The following is a 15544-nucleotide window of genomic DNA, read 5'->3' on the forward strand; positions in this document are numbered from 1 at the left end:
ATTATGATGGGAAGCCAGCAGCTGGTTATTTTAGCATGGAAAAAAGACTGGTAAGGGCGAAACAGAAACAAACAGCAGGGGGAAAATCACCTACCAGCATCTCCAAAATTCACTTAAAGGTGGGGTAGGTAATTTTGGAGAAACCAGCTTGAGTGCGCTAGAATGTGAAAATACACAACCGGAAAAAATCTGCCACTTCCTTACAGAGCCCCTCCTCCAACACACGAACGCGCACATGACCAATGAGGGCACGAGATAAGTTTGTGCACAGATGGAAGGCTGACAGGCAGGTAGGCCATCCAGTTATTTTAGCCGGGCCGGCTAAAATGATTGGTCGTTTATTTATGTATTTATTGTCAAAGCATTTAATATATTCATTGCTATCGGGATGTTAAGAGCATTGAGCATTCCATGGAATATAACAAAAAGTGTTTCTGAAATAAATTACATACCCCACCTTTAATAAACACTTTATATCTTGTATGTTTAAGTAGTGTAAAAAAAAAAATTGGGATTATGAGCTGGACTATTACTTTGCTTGGAGCCATTGCCAGGCATCTAGTGTTGTGTTTTTCTTTTTAATTGTAACATGTAAAGTGCGTCTAAAAGGTGCAGGTAGGCAGGTAGTTGCTTTGAACATTTCCAATCTGTTTGATGCTTTTGTCCCTTTCTCAGCCACACTTTGTCAAATGGTGACGTAGGTACTAGGGTGAAAGTACACACAAGGACGCCCTAATGTAAATAAACATCATCCGAACCTACCTGTCCAGTCCTGGCTGTTATGTAAGAAAGGTCAAATTCGCTGGATTTAGGAGAACCCAGCAGCTTGTTTTCCCCCTATGGCCTCAAGAAACTGTGATGACAAGTAGAGAAACTGGCTTTAACCAGCAATAGAAAAAGCAATGTTAATTGTACAGATACATTATTTCACAGGTAATGTGTTGAACACTGTCATTAAGGCCATTACAAATGGTTAGAGAATCATGTTTTCTAATCGAATACATACATAATAGCACATTTGATGAAAACATATCAAATCAAATCAAATCAAATCAAGTTTTATTTATAAAGCACATTTAAAAGCGATTTTTGGTCGAGCCAAAGTGCTGTACATGTAATAAAAACACATTACTACAATCACAATAAAAGACAATAAATTACAACAGATATATATAAAAAATTAAATTAAAAAAACACAAGGAAAAGTCAGGAGTCGTGCTCCGCTCTAACTAGAAGGCCAGAGAGAAGAAGTGTGTTTTTAGTGTAGATGTAAAAAACCCTAGGGTCTGGGCCGACCTCACATGGAGGGGCAGAGTGTTCCAGAGCCTAGGGCCAGCTGCTGCGAAGGCTCGGTGCCCTCGGGTTTTAAGCCTGGTCTTGGGCACTACCAGCAGCACCTGGTCAGCCGACCTTAAGGCTCTGGCTGGGGTGTAGCGATGGAGGAGTTCGGCTATATAGGCCGGAGCCAGCCCATTTAGTGCTTTAAAAACAAATAAAAGGATTTTAAAATCAATTCTGAACCGAACTGGAAGCCAGTGTAGTGAGGCCAGAATAGGGGTGATGTGGTCATGCTTTTTGTGGCCAGTCAGCAAACGTGCAGCTGCGTTTTGGACTAGCTGCAGGCGTTCAATTGAGGCCTGGTCCATACCCACATACAGAGCGTTGCAATAGTCCACTAATAGTGACTACGGTGCTGACCTGCTTGTCGAATTTAAAAGTGCTAGTGAAGGTCACTCCAAGGTTCATGAGGGGAGGATGTTTTTTTTTTGAGAGAGCCCAGAATATCAACCGGAGAGGCTGGAGGTTGGGGTCCAAAAAAGATGACCTCAGTCTTGCTCTCGTTGAGGTTGAGAAAGTTTTTGCTCAGCCAGGATTTTATCTCTGTTAAGCAGTCCATCAACTGCTGTAGTGAGTGTTTGACATTTGCTTTGAGAGGCAGATAGATCTGTACATCGTCGGCGTAGCAGTGGAAGGGAATATTATGTTTTGTGAGAATTGAACCTAGGGGCAGTATGTACAGTAGAAAAAGGATGGGGCCCAGAATCGAGCCTTGGGGAACCCCACAGGTAAGAGGGGCTTTGGCAGAGGAGAAGGCACCTAGCTGTACCGAGAAGCTACGGTCTGTCAGGTAGGACCTGAACCATGCAAGGGCAGAGCCTGTGATGCCAGCGGACTGTTCAAGCCGTGACAGCAGGATGCTATGGTCCACAGTGTCAAAGGCAGCTGTCAGGTCTAACAGCACCAAGACAGCTGGGCGACCTGAGTCGGCGGCTAGGAGCAGATCATTAAAAACTCTTAAAAGGGCTGTTTCAGTGCTGTGCATGGGTTTGAAGCCAGACTGAAACTTTTCATGGATTCCATGGATGGTTAAAAAAGACTGCAGCTGGGCGTAGACTACTCGCTCCAGGGCTTTTGATAAAAAAGGTAGCTGGGAGATGGGCCTAAAATTTGCGAGAATGGAGGGGTCGAGATTTTTCTTTTTAAGTAGTGGCTATCCACAAGGTTTTATAGGCTTTTAATATTGGGAAATGTAATACCATTTTTGACATAACAGCTATTTCTCCCCCTATTTTTGCATGATCAATTCATAAGTGTGAAGACACAACTAACGTTATAATAATCTATTCTTTGCTAAACAAACATTGATATATAGTCCTGAATACAGCTTCAGCTTTTGTTGCTGCAAAACCTATGTTCAACATTTCCGGTCAGATTTCCTGGTCACGGTATGTTTGGTTCCTCATCATGTCAGTAAAAAATAACTGCAAAAGAAAATGACTCTGCGAACCATTACTTCACGAGGAAAAAATGAGCGTGTCAGCAGCTAAACCTATAGATCAATGCACTGGTTGTGTGCTCACCAACGAATAACCTCATTAAAACGAACGAGCACTTATCCATGCTCATTGATCTTACTGCTCGGTTTAGCACTGCTACCTTGGTGCTGTTATCCTGGCAGATGATGTTCTCTTCAGGGATGAAGTGCAGCATTGATCCTTCTTGATCCTGAAACTCCTGGCTTTTTGAAACAGCTTTTGTAACTTCGATATTCTTTAGAATAAAGGAAAGACGTGTGATTAACTGTTGCCTGTAGGTTAAACATATAAAGCTGTATACATCTGTGCAGCATGTTTTAGCTATGTCAGACTAAGGCTTTTTTATCTTTTATTTCCCTGCTCCCTGTAAACCAAGTGATCAAAATCCATGACAGCTTCACTTATCTAACCTTTGGGCTACTGAGACATACTGAAAATGTGTGAAGCAGGAAGTTACTATGAATAGTTAAGAAAGGTGGTGACTACTACGCTAACACATCACAACAGGAGCTACCACTGAATTCCCATGAGGCAGATGCAGTAAATAACGTGATGCAGTCTTAACAGGCCTGGTTTGTAGGCAGCAGTCCTATTCCCTGGTCATAGCATGAGAAGTGAGGTTGTTACTTATCTCAGTAACAATTGAGAAGAGAATAAAACTCCATTACCATCATTGCAGAAAGCACAATTCAATTAAGTGGCAGTCCTAAAAAGGTGTCACACGTACCAAACAGCAATACAAATAAGTAAGAATAAACATGTACTGTATATCTTAAAGTTATAAAGTTTCCGGATATTGCACATTTGCAAATAAAGAGGAACATATATTGTACAAAGAAATATATTAAGGTGTAACCAGACATAAGAGAAGCTTCTCTCTTTCAGTCAAATAACTCTTGCTCAATATTACAAACACTTGTCAGCGTCATCAGTGACTTACAGTTTCCACAACTCTTCTGTTGAATAAACACACTCGACTGTTTCCCTCTGCTACAATAGAAGATCCTTCAAGCATCACATTGAACACGTTTTCCTTGAATGACCACTGATTTAGACTGATATCTCAATCAATGCTTCAAAAAGATGTACCTCCATATTCCTTTTATTTCATTCATGAACAGCACCTGTCTTTCTATTTTGACAAGCCAAAACCCAAAAATAAATACTAAAAAACGAATTTTATATTTTAAGATAAAATGCTTTCTGAATTTTATTTGAAGTTTTAAAACAACACATCAATTACTCAATTTGACATTCTCTTACTGATAATATAATTGTGTAAGAAGGTCTTTTGTGCACGGGACAAATGCAGGAAAGGAGATTCGGCATCGTAAAGACATTTCACCACAAAACCTAAACACATGTCAGGACATCTGAGGAATGTGTGCTGATCATTTAATGTTCATGCATTATAAATCCGTCAGATGGTGAGTGAGGTGCTGTTCTAACTTGTGAAACTCCGCTTCAGGCAGAAGATACCTCTCTATGACATCCTTGACATCTTTCTCAGTAGAGAGCTCATAGTCCTTCTTGTTCTTGAATGGTAAATGCCCTGCCAGCTCACAGAGAGCAACGTTGAAGGCAGACTCGTCCTTTGCACCGAAGCACGATGTTCTGGGCCATACAGCGATGCGAACACCTTTTCTTGAGCAGTGATCCTTTTCATCCTGTATCTGATCAGAGGGCGGACTCCCGCGAGTCAAGAACAGGTTGTGCGCAGTATTACTTTCCACAAGAAAGTCTGTGACCTGACAGATGGCTCTGGCAACTTTCACCACACACTCTGATTCTGTGTAAAACAAAAAGCCTGCAGGAAAGTCCAACAAGCGATAAAATCCCTTTTCAGGAACTAGCGGCTTGACAGGCACAGATTCTATCTGGAGCTCATGGTGCAGGTAGTACCCATGTAGATGTAAATGATTGACAGAGGCAAATGCTCCAAGACTATTGAACCCCACACGGAAGCCAGGATCGGAGCTCAGGAGCACAGATTCAATACCAACCTGGATGGAGAAGCTTGTCAGGACCTGCGGTAAACAGCATGAAGGTTCTTGAACAAAGAGACAATGTCCAAACTCCAAAGGGCTGACATTGACCAGCACCACCACTCTCCAACGTTCATGCAACTGTCCCTTTTCCTTTCTTCCCTCAACAACCTTTGTCATCTCAAATATGACTTCTTCTGGATCGATTTTGTTAAAATTAAACTGATTGGCATTGAACTCCTGCTTAATGCTCAGTATTTCCTGAGGCTTTCTTCTTTGTAATCCTCTTTGAATATTCAGCTGGGCCACATAGCCATGTGGGCCCGGAATGATACGCGTTTGTAAGTCATCCAGATGGTAGCGGAAGAGCCCCCTGTTCATCCTGTCTGACCAGCCGGCTTGGATGGTCAGGTCAAAATGTGATGGCTCTGGTGCAAGTCCATTTCCACTGCTCCGCTGGGCCTCTGTGACAAAGTCCTGGCCGTTATACACAAACTGGAGCGTCATGGTTAGATCTGCAGGGGAATAGTGAGGCAGAGAGGCGTTACATTTGACAATAAGGTTCACTATGGTAGGTTACTGTATCATTCTGCTGTAGTCAGACATAGAGCCAGGTGATAGCCAGCTTGTGATCATAGCAGCGAGTTATGATTATCAATCACTCTGCATAGAGTAGCACTATCATACTGCATTGTAGTTAAACTATTTGGTATGGATTTGGAAACAATCTATTTTTGGTAAATCAATTCATAACACATACGTAAGCAAAACGTTTGCAATGACACATTAATTATATTTATTTAAGTATAAGTTCCACGTATAGCCAATGGGCAAATTAGCACGAAGGTATTGAGGATAACACACTGGTTTTGTGTAACTCTAACGGGAATGTATAGATGGTCCCTAACAGTTAGTTAGTTAGTGACACTCTGTGGAGGAGCGACCGGCCTGGCCGCTGGATCCTAGTTTTTTTGCAGTTCGACCAGTTTAAAGCTTTTTTATATACCTTTGTGTGATATGTTGTATACTAATGGGTCCAAAGACATTTCATCGTACATGTGTATGATATGAATGGATGTATTCGCTTCCTTACCTACACGTGTTCTTCTTCTGTGGTGTTTATTCGTGAATTTCCGGTTCAATTTTTCACAATAAATGTTTCTATAAAAGTATTTATTTGGAAAATCTTTGTTACCCCTTTAATAAATGTGTACATCAATTTCGACATCAGATTGAGTAAATAATTGAGTTTAATATTTTTTACATTTACATTTTAATACGGTAATGATAGCAGTTATAGCAGCCTACCGGTTTTAAGTTGAAAGGAGGACAACTTGACAAAAAAACAACGTTACATCCTATACATATTTCCAAAAACAGATCGCTGCGTATTACACGAAAATTATACTAATATAAGCACATGATAAATCTAAAATTCACCCAGTAGTGAAACAAATATTCAAATAATTTAGGCTAGCCTACATTATTTGAATATTTTGTTGTGGTCACAATAAGCAGACTCAAACGAAAAGTCCTGCATTCACTTAAGTACAGAATTGTCATCAACAAAATGTAATCAAAGCATCAAAGGTAAAATAATTTGCTTTCAGAGTTAACACATTATATACTGGAATATTATTATTGATGCATTTTGATGTAAATATTTGCCTAATGTTATGTATGTTATGTCGCTAACTGTACGGAGGCTCAGTCACTGGTACATTTTTATATATAAAGCCATGTTAGGGAAACTTCCATCCTACATCTGCTCCCTGATCTCACGGCGAATTGTAAGTGGCTACTGCCGGAGATCGCATGCTGTGGTTTTATTAAATGTGCCAACTGCTAGGACTGTCTTAGGGAAGATAGCATTTAGATGCGCAGCTCCACTGTCCTGGAATAGTCTGCAAATGAAATGGAAACTGAGCAATCTGGTGCCACTAAATGTTTTTAAAGCACGGTTGGATGCTACTCAATCAGAAGCTGTTGGTACCTGTTCATGTGGATAGTTATGTAAATTGTAATCCCTGTAATGATGCTGTATGATGTCCTTTTTGTTGTTCTGTTTATGTTTTTAATGTTTCATGTGGAACCTACTTGAGCAGGTCTCCCTTGAAAAAGAGATCAATTATCTCAATGGGATACAACCTGGATAAATAAAGGTTTGAAATGAAATGAAATGTGAGGTAAAGCCATGTACAAAGTACAATATTTGCCTCTATTAATAGTAATTGGGCATAAAATGAAATTCCTCCTAACTATTTGTTTCAAAATAACCTTGTTCCCCCTAATAAGTGCTCACATACAACCCACCCCACCCCCAATAATCACACACACATAAAGCTGTTCAGAGGATATCCAAACGATAAGCTTATCGTTTGGATATCTTGCCGTATTGTATAAGCTTGCCGTATTGTATTGGAAAAGAATGTGAGCAATATTTTACTGCTGAGCAACTGTCCAGTTTTTCCTTGTTGATCCGTGGAGGCTCAACTCACTCTGAAAGAATGAGCAGCTGGCCAATGAGCCATCACGGTTATTTTTGTCTCTGCATGCTTTAGGAGATAAAGCAGGCAGTGATTGGCAGAGTTGTGAATGTGTACCACAGAGTTTTGGGGCTCATCACAGACGGTGCGTCTCATCTAAACTACCTACTGAACTAGCTGTGAAAAACTATGGAAGACAGCAACAACAAAGTAGGTACAGTTGTGTTTGATGCCTGGTTAGTATATGTAAAACTGCAATGATTTCTTAAAAGTTATTTAAACATATAGTTACAAAATAGTTGTGGGCAGTTAACAAATTACACTTTGATTAATTATTTGAAATATTGATTATGGGGTTTCTTTTCTACGTTGAAATGGCTTTAACCTTTTTAGAGCTTCAAGAGTTGGACAATAATAGAGTTGTATCTGTTTAGAGGAACAGATGGCAGTCTGGTCCGCCATGCTTCTAGTTATTTTTAACACCATCAACAGTTTCTGTTACCAACACATCACTCTCACTATGATAGCCTAATGCTAGTTTGTTAGTTTTGCCCTGATTGTTTTAGCTGGTCTTTCATTTCATTTTCTCTGACAGTTTTGAACCACTTTCTTTTGTAGGTGGAAAAGAACGCAGAAGATAAAGCTCCCAATCTAAATATAAATATGACACCAAATGCTGATGGAGGGCACACAGAAGATGATTCACAGTCACCCCTAACAGTCATTGTCCAAGGTATGCTGCATTAATCCAATTTGTAATTAATCCATTAATACACCGCATATTCTCTAGATAGTGACTATTAATACTTCCCTTCTCCCAATTTTCAATTTAATCATGTTTAAATGAATCACAATTAGATATATATGCAATAAACCATATTGTGAAACAAATACGAGACTCATTTAAAGCGTAACAACACAATCTTAGTTCAAACACGCACTTATGTTTTTGTGGCTTAATATCTCGCAATGTTTTGAACGAGTCACATTTCAAAGTTCTGAAATGTTTTCCATCCTTTAACATGTGTTCACTGATCAGATAAACGTTTTTATTCAAATTAATTTAAGTAAAATATGTATTTGGTTTATCAAGCACAATATTCATTTTGTAAAATCAGCCCGACTCCGCAAAGTAATCCCAATTAATGTAATAATTTCACGCTTTTATCCTCTTACACCAGGTCATGGGGCCACTTCTGCAGAGAGTGGAGAAAACAATCCCGATGTCCAGACTGGCCCTGACACAGATAAGGAAAATGCCATTAAGCCAAACCTCCAGATAACATATAGCACATTTACTGTCAAGAATGGTCAAGATCTGAAGGTAGAGATCCCAGTGGTTGGGCACCCTGCACCACAAATTGAATGGAAAAGAGATGGTCAGGCCGTCAAGGAGACATCAAGACTAGAGGTTACGAATATGTCATCATTAACAATTCTTCATATCAGACATGCTGCCAGGGAGCACTTTGGTCACTACTCTATCATTGCAAACAACAGTGCTGGAAAATGTACAGGAGAAATCACTGTGGTTGTTCTAGAAAAGCCAGATCCACCTACAGGGCCTTTGAGAATTGATGAGATCAGTTCTGACTACGTTGTCATCTCCTGGGAGCCACCAGAGTACACAGGAGGGTGTCAGCTAGACAACTATGTAGTAGAGAAACGTGACACTCTAAGTACAGAATGGCAGACTGTGTCAGCAACAACAGTAAGAACCACAATCAAAGTAACAAAACTGAAGACAGGAAATGAATACCAATTCAGAGTGTTTGCAGAAAATAGATATGGAAAGAGCACTGCAATCACCTCTCCTATTGTAATGGCACAGTATCCTTTTAGTGTGCCCACTGAGCCTGGCACCCCCTCTGTGTCCACAGTGGCAAAGTACAGCATGGTGGTTGAATGGGAGCCTCCAGCCAAAGATGGAGGCAGCCCACTCATCGGCTATCACCTTGAACGCAAAGAGAAGAACAGCATTTTATGGACCAAGCTGAACAAACTTGTTATACCTGATGCTCGCTTCAAAACAAATGGACTGGAGGAAGGCATTGAGTATGAATTTAGGGTCTTTGCGGAGAATATTGCTGGACTTAGCCCATCTAGTAAAATATCTGAATGCTATGTGGCAAGAGATCCGTGTGATCCACCTGGTAAACCTGAAGCTGTTGTCATAACAAGAGAGAACATCACACTGCAGTGGGAAAAACCGAAGTTTGACGGTGGAAGCGCAATTACAGGCTATGTTGTTGAAAAGAGGGAGCTACCAGATGGCAGATGGATGAAGGCAAACTACACCAGTGTTATTGAGAATCAGTTCACAGTCACAGGTCTGACAGGAGGTCAAAGTTATGAGTTTAGAGTGACTGCTAAGAATGGTGCTGGTGTTTGGAGCACACCTTCAGAAAATGTAAACATCATCGCTCAGGATGTTATTGAAGGACCCACAGTGCTTTTGGATCCCAAGTTCAAGAGTACTACTGTTGTTCAGGCTGGTGAGACATTTGTTATTGATGCTGATTACTTTGGAAAGCCCCTCCCTGAAGTATGTTGGCTCAAGGATGGAAAAGAAATTGACAAAGCTACACAGAGAATGGAGGTAAAAAACACCCTCACTCACACAACTTTGACCGTCAGGAATTGTGCACGAGTGGACGGGGGACAGTTTGTCTTGAGCCTCAGAAACATGGGTGGAACTACATCTACCCGTGTTGTTGTCAAGGTCCTGGATAGATCTGGTCCTCCAGACGGACCACTGAAGGTGAAAGTTGTCAGTGCAGAGAAGTGTAATCTTCACTGGAACCCCCCTTTAAATGATGGTGGTGCCACTGTTTCCCACTACATCATTGAAAAAAGGGAGACCAACCGTGTTACTTGGACAGGGGTTGAGCATCACGTTGAAGCTGTCAGTTACAAAGTGACAAAACTGGTGCCTGGTAAAGAGTATATATTAAGAATTGCTGCTGTGAATAAGTTCGGTGTTGGTGAATTTCTGGAATCAGAACCCTTCATTGCACAAAATCCATTTACACCACCCAGCGCACCTTCTACCCCTTCAGCCAGCACTGTGACTGGTGACTCCATAGTGCTCTCATGGGAAAGGCCTGAGAATGATGGAGGCTCAGAAATTGAGGGCTACATCTTGGAGAAATGTGACAAAGAGGGAGTCAGATGGACCAAATGCAACAAGAGACGACTAAATGACTTGCGTTTTCGATGCACAGCACTGGCTGAGGGACATTACTATCAGTTTAGAGTATTTGCAGAGAATGCTGCTGGTGTTGGTGCACCCAGTGAGCAAAGTGAGTACATCAAAGTATGTGAAGCAACTTACCCACCTGGACCCCCTACCAACCCAAAAGTGATAGACTATTCCTGCAGTACTGTGTCTCTGACTTGGTCAAGGCCTATCTATGATGGTGGAGCAGCCACCAGTGGCTTTGTAGTTGAGATGAAAGAAGCATCAGAAGATGAGTGGATTGCATGTACTCCGAGCACAGGTGTAAAGGACACAAACTACACCGTGGAGAGACTAAGAGAAAATGCAGAGTACAATTTTCGTATACGTGCGATGAATGTTGCTGGTGTTGGAGAGCATGTGGATCTACCTCAGTCAGTGGTAGCTGCTGAAAAACCGGAGGCACCTGAGATTGAGTTGGATGCAACCTTGAGGAAGATTGTCGGTGTTCGAGCCTGTTCCACATTAAGACTCCTTGTCACCATCAGAGGCAGGCCAGAGCCTGAAGTTAAATGGTCAAAGGATGGTGGCCCTCTCAGTGAACGCGCTCAAATTGAGGTAAAAAGCTCCTACACAGAGTTAGTGATCGAGAATGTCAATAGAAATGACACAGGAAAATATGGGTTGACTGCTGAGAACTGCAATGGCCTTAAATCAGCATTCATTAATGTCAGAGTATTGGACTCCCCCAGTGCACCAACAAACGTAGAGGTCAAGGATATAAAGAGGGACTCTGTGTCCATCTCCTGGGAGGCACCTCTCATTGACGGAGGAGCAAAGATTTCACACTATATCGTAGAAAAGCGAGAAGACGCTAGAAAGGCATTCACAAGCGTATGTAGCAACTGTGTAAGAAACTCATACAGGATTGACAATCTCCAAGAAGGAAGTTTCTACAGTTTTCGTGTTCTGGCTGTGAATGAATTTGGCACTGGACTGCCAGCAGTAACCACTGACGCTGTTAAAGTGTCTGAGGCTCCTCTGCCTCCTGGTAAAATCACACTCAGTGATGTTACTTCTAATAGTGCAAGACTCTCTTGGGAGAAGCCTGACCATGATGGAGGAAGCAAAATCACACGTTATATTGTAGAAATGCAGGCCAAGGGAGAAGAAGCATGGACAATGTGCTCAGAGAGTAAATCACTTGAAGCAACTATTAATGGGCTGGCAAAAGAAAAGGAGTATTTCTTCAGAGTAAGCGCTGTGAACGACAAAGGAAAAAGTGAACCAAAGTCCCTCATGGCACCTGTAACAGTAAAGGACACTAGTGCTGGGCCCATTATTAATTTGCTGTCCAACACATTTAGTGTGAAGGCAGGAAGTGACTTAAAGATAGACGTTCCATTCAAGGGTGTACCAACACCAACAGTCACATGGAAGAAGGATGGCAACTTGCTGAAAGAGACAAGCAGGGTAAATGTGCACACATCTGACACATCATCGCAGATCATTATCAAAGATGCAACCAAAATAGACGTTGGCATGTATGAGGTGACCCTTACCAACTCGACAGGAACTACATCTGCTGAAATCTCTGTTAATGTTTATGAAAGACCTGGACCACCAAGTGATCTCAGTTTGGATGAAGTGAGTGCTGACTTTATGTCTTTGTCTTGGCAGCCCCCACATTATACTGGTGGGTGTCAGATCAGTAATTATGTTGTTGAGAAAAGAGATACAGGCAGTACAATATGGCAAACTGTGTCAGCCACGGTTGCCAGAACATCAGTCAAGATATCCCGTCTGACCCAGGGAGCTGAATATCAATTTCGTATTGCTGCAGAGAATCGTTATGGTAAAAGCCAATTTGTTGAGTCTGAACATGTGGTTGCCCAGTATCCCTTTAAGCCCCCCAGTCCACCAACCAATCTCCATGTTGTTAGTGCCTCAAAGTCTGTCATGGTGGTTGCATGGAGCAAGCCAGAGAGTGATGGTGGCAGCCCTATAATTGGTTATCATATTGAATGCAAGGATCACAGCAGTATTTTGTGGACAAAGTTAAACCGCAACCCAGTGAGTGAGAACCAGTTCAAGGTAACAAGTGTTGAAGAAGGGCTGATATATGAGTTCCGGGTCTGTGCTGAAAACATGGCTGGTGTTGGACCATGCAGTAAGGCATCTGAGCCTGCAGCAGCAAGAGACCAGTGTGATCCCCCAAACAACCTCACAGTTACCAATATAACAGACAGCTCAGTTTCCCTGTCCTGGGAAAAACCAGAATATGATGGTGGGGCAAAAATAACTGGGTATATTGTTGAGCGTAAAGAGCTGCCTGAAAATTGCTGGCTTAAATGCAACTTCACCAACTTACAGGACACCTTCTTGGAAGTGACTGGCCTCACAGAGGGTGAAGAGTATGATTTTCGTGTGATTGCAAAGAATTCAGCTGATCTCTTTAGTTCGCCCTCTGAAACCACGGGGCCAGTTACAGTACAGCATGATGTGGAGCCACCCAAAATTATACTGGAGGACAAATTTAGACAGGTGATGGTTTTCAAAGCAGGAGACCTCCTAAGAATAGATGCTGACATCTCTGGCCGACCCAACCCTACAGTGTTTTGGTCGAAGAATGGTCTAAATATTGGCACCAAGGGACGGGTTGAGATAACTGCAACAAAGATGCATACCTCTCTACTTATCAGAGAAAGCGCTAGGAAAGACTCCGGACAGTATATTCTGACCCTACAGAGTACGGGTGGTACTACATCTAGGTCTATCACCTGCAAGGTCCTGGACAGACCCGGCCCACCTGCTGGACCTCTAGAAGTGTCTGCACTCTCAGCAGAGAAATGCACCCTGTCGTGGGGACCCCCTCAAGAGACTGGCGGTGCTGAGATCATGCACTATATGGTTGAAAAGTGTGAAACAAGCCGAGTTGCCTGGACCTTAATGTATGGTGAATTGATGGCAACTACGTGCAAAATAACCAAGCTACTCAAGGGAAATGAATACCTATTTAGGGTGAGAGCAGTGAACAAATATGGAGAAGGTGAGATTTTGGAAAGTGAGCCGATCAAGGCAATGGATCCCTTTACTATCCCGTCTGCTCCGACTGATGTTGAGGTAACAAGTGCAACCAGTGAAGTTATGACTATCTGCTGGAAGAGACCTACCTCTGATGGTGGTAGTCGCATCAGTGGTTACATTATTGAGAAGAGGGAAAAGCAAGGTGTCCGTTGGGTGCGTGTTAACAAGAAGCCTGTCTATGACCTACGAGTCAAAGCCCCCGGGCTGCATGAAGGATGCGAGTATGAATTTAGAGTCTTTGCTGAGAATGTTGCTGGGCTAAGTGAACCCAGTCTCCCATGCCCGCTAACTATGGCAGAAGATCCAAAGTTTCTCCCATCTCCTCCTACGAAACCCACCATAATTGATTCATCCAGGGCCTCCATCACTCTGTCATGGAACAAGCCGCTGTTTGATGGTGGATCAGCTGTAACAGGGTATAAAGTTGAATTCAGAAAATCGGGAGAAGAAGACTGGACTGTTGGTGTTCATAACACAGATACAACAGAGTTTACAGTAACTGGGCTCACTTCAGGGACTGAATATGTTTTTTATGTCAGTTCGATAAATAAGATTGGCATCAGCGAACCCAGTCCTGAAACAGATCCTGAAGTAGCCATGGAGAGAGAGGAGGAGCCCAGATTTGATGTTGGCACTGATATTAGGAAACCCCTGATTGTTAAAGTTGGAGGCACCTTCACTTTGACTGTGCCTTTCACAGGCAAGCCTGTTCCTCGTGTGACATGGGACAAAGCAGATATTGATCTGAGAATCAGAGGAATGATCAACACCAGCAGCTCAATCAGCTCTATCACAGTGGAAAGAGCAACACGCGATGACTCCGGAAAATACATAGTCAGACTGCAAAACGTTGCTGGATCTGCCTCTTTGACGCTGAATGTGAGAGTTTTGGACTCGCCTGGACCGCCAAGTAATGTAGCAGTTAAAGACGTGACCAATAATTCTGCCACTGTTACCTGGGACATCCCTGAGAATGAGGGAGGAGCCCCTGTCAATAACTACCTTGTAGATATACGGGACATCAGCAGGAAAGGGTGGACAAGACTCACTGACAAATGCCGTCGACTGTTCTACAAGTTGTCTGACCTGGAAGAGGGAGGAATCTACTTCTTCAGAGTCACCGCTGAAAATGAGTATGGGATCGGTGTTCCAGCTGAGACCAAGGAGGGAACAAAAATGATAGGTACAGTCTGTGAATAAATAACACATGAGTTGTTGTATTTGGTAGAAATATAAAGAAGCCTAAGTAGGATGTGAAATATTTTACAGAACAATGAAATGTATTAAGCACTTTTGTTGCACATTATTCTACTTTGTGCAAAATTACAACATTTTTATTTTTCAGATACAACCGATTGGGAGACAAATCCAGGGGCTTAGAGTGTCTTCTTCCCAGTAATGAATGTACCATCTCCTGATGTTCCTGTCAAGATCCTCGTCTACTGTATATCCCATCTGTATGAAGTGCTGATCAGAAAAAACAGTTAGTGAATGCTCTGTGAACTAATGCATTACCAGAGGTTGCAGTTTTGTAGATATACTTGGGCCTATCTTTTTTTAATAGTTTTTTCTCTAATATGCTTTCATGATGATGGATTTTATAGAAAGAAATGCATCAATGTCCTGATTTTGTTTGCTTATGGATATAAGACAATGATAACAACACAAAATGATGTGGTTTGTTGCAGATCTATAATAAAAATAAAGAAGTTTTACTTTCGACTTTTGGGTAGTTACAAATGATGAACACTGGCTGACATAACAATGCAAAGAATATAAGCAAGACATATAAAAAATAAAAAAAACATTTTTTGTGAAATTTTGATGCAATATACTTATGCTGGAACCTTTTATATATTGTGTTATATTGGCTCAAATGTAAAATGGGATTGTGGCAATTTACTCTTTTGTTGCATGTCTTTCATTGTTAAAAGCAAAAATCCACCCAAAATACCTCATTCTATACCAACGTACTTAGCAAAAAGATTCTAG

General features: G+C 41.8%; 2 protein-coding genes across 3 annotated transcripts; one reads left to right on the forward strand and one right to left on the reverse strand.

Annotated features, from left to right (window-relative positions):
- Window positions 1-3674: 3674 nt before the first annotated feature.
- On the reverse strand, window positions 3675-5921 carry gdpgp1 (GDP-D-glucose phosphorylase 1). 2 transcript variants are annotated; one of them, XM_034141671.1, is made up of 2 exons: window positions 5808-5879; window positions 3675-5316 (listed from the first exon to the last, which is right to left on the reverse strand). In XM_034141671.1, exons 1-2 carry the CDS (start codon window positions 5857-5859, stop codon window positions 4226-4228), a joined length of 1143 nt encoding a protein of 380 aa, XP_033997562.1. In that variant the 5' UTR covers window positions 5860-5879; the 3' UTR covers window positions 3675-4225. The 2 variants fall into 2 exon arrangements, with proteins under 2 accessions (XP_033997562.1, XP_033997563.1); XM_034141672.1 differs by lacking the exon at window positions 5808-5879 and adding an exon at window positions 5895-5921 and having other exon boundaries at window positions 3676-5316.
- A 1511-nt stretch (window positions 5922-7432) lies between these two features.
- On the forward strand, window positions 7433-15326 carry LOC117491519 (titin-like). Its single transcript, XM_034141535.1, has 4 exons — window positions 7433-7497; window positions 7906-8020; window positions 8469-14735; window positions 14898-15326. Exons 1-4 carry the CDS (start codon window positions 7477-7479, stop codon window positions 14930-14932), a joined length of 6438 nt encoding a protein of 2145 aa, XP_033997426.1. The 5' UTR covers window positions 7433-7476; the 3' UTR covers window positions 14933-15326.
- The last annotated feature ends 218 nt before the right edge of the window (window positions 15327-15544 follow it).

The sequence above is a fragment of the Trematomus bernacchii genome, unplaced genomic scaffold (genome assembly GCF_902827165.1).
Source record: "Trematomus bernacchii unplaced genomic scaffold, fTreBer1.1, whole genome shotgun sequence".
Lineage (NCBI taxonomy): Eukaryota > Metazoa > Chordata > Actinopteri > Perciformes > Nototheniidae > Trematomus > Trematomus bernacchii.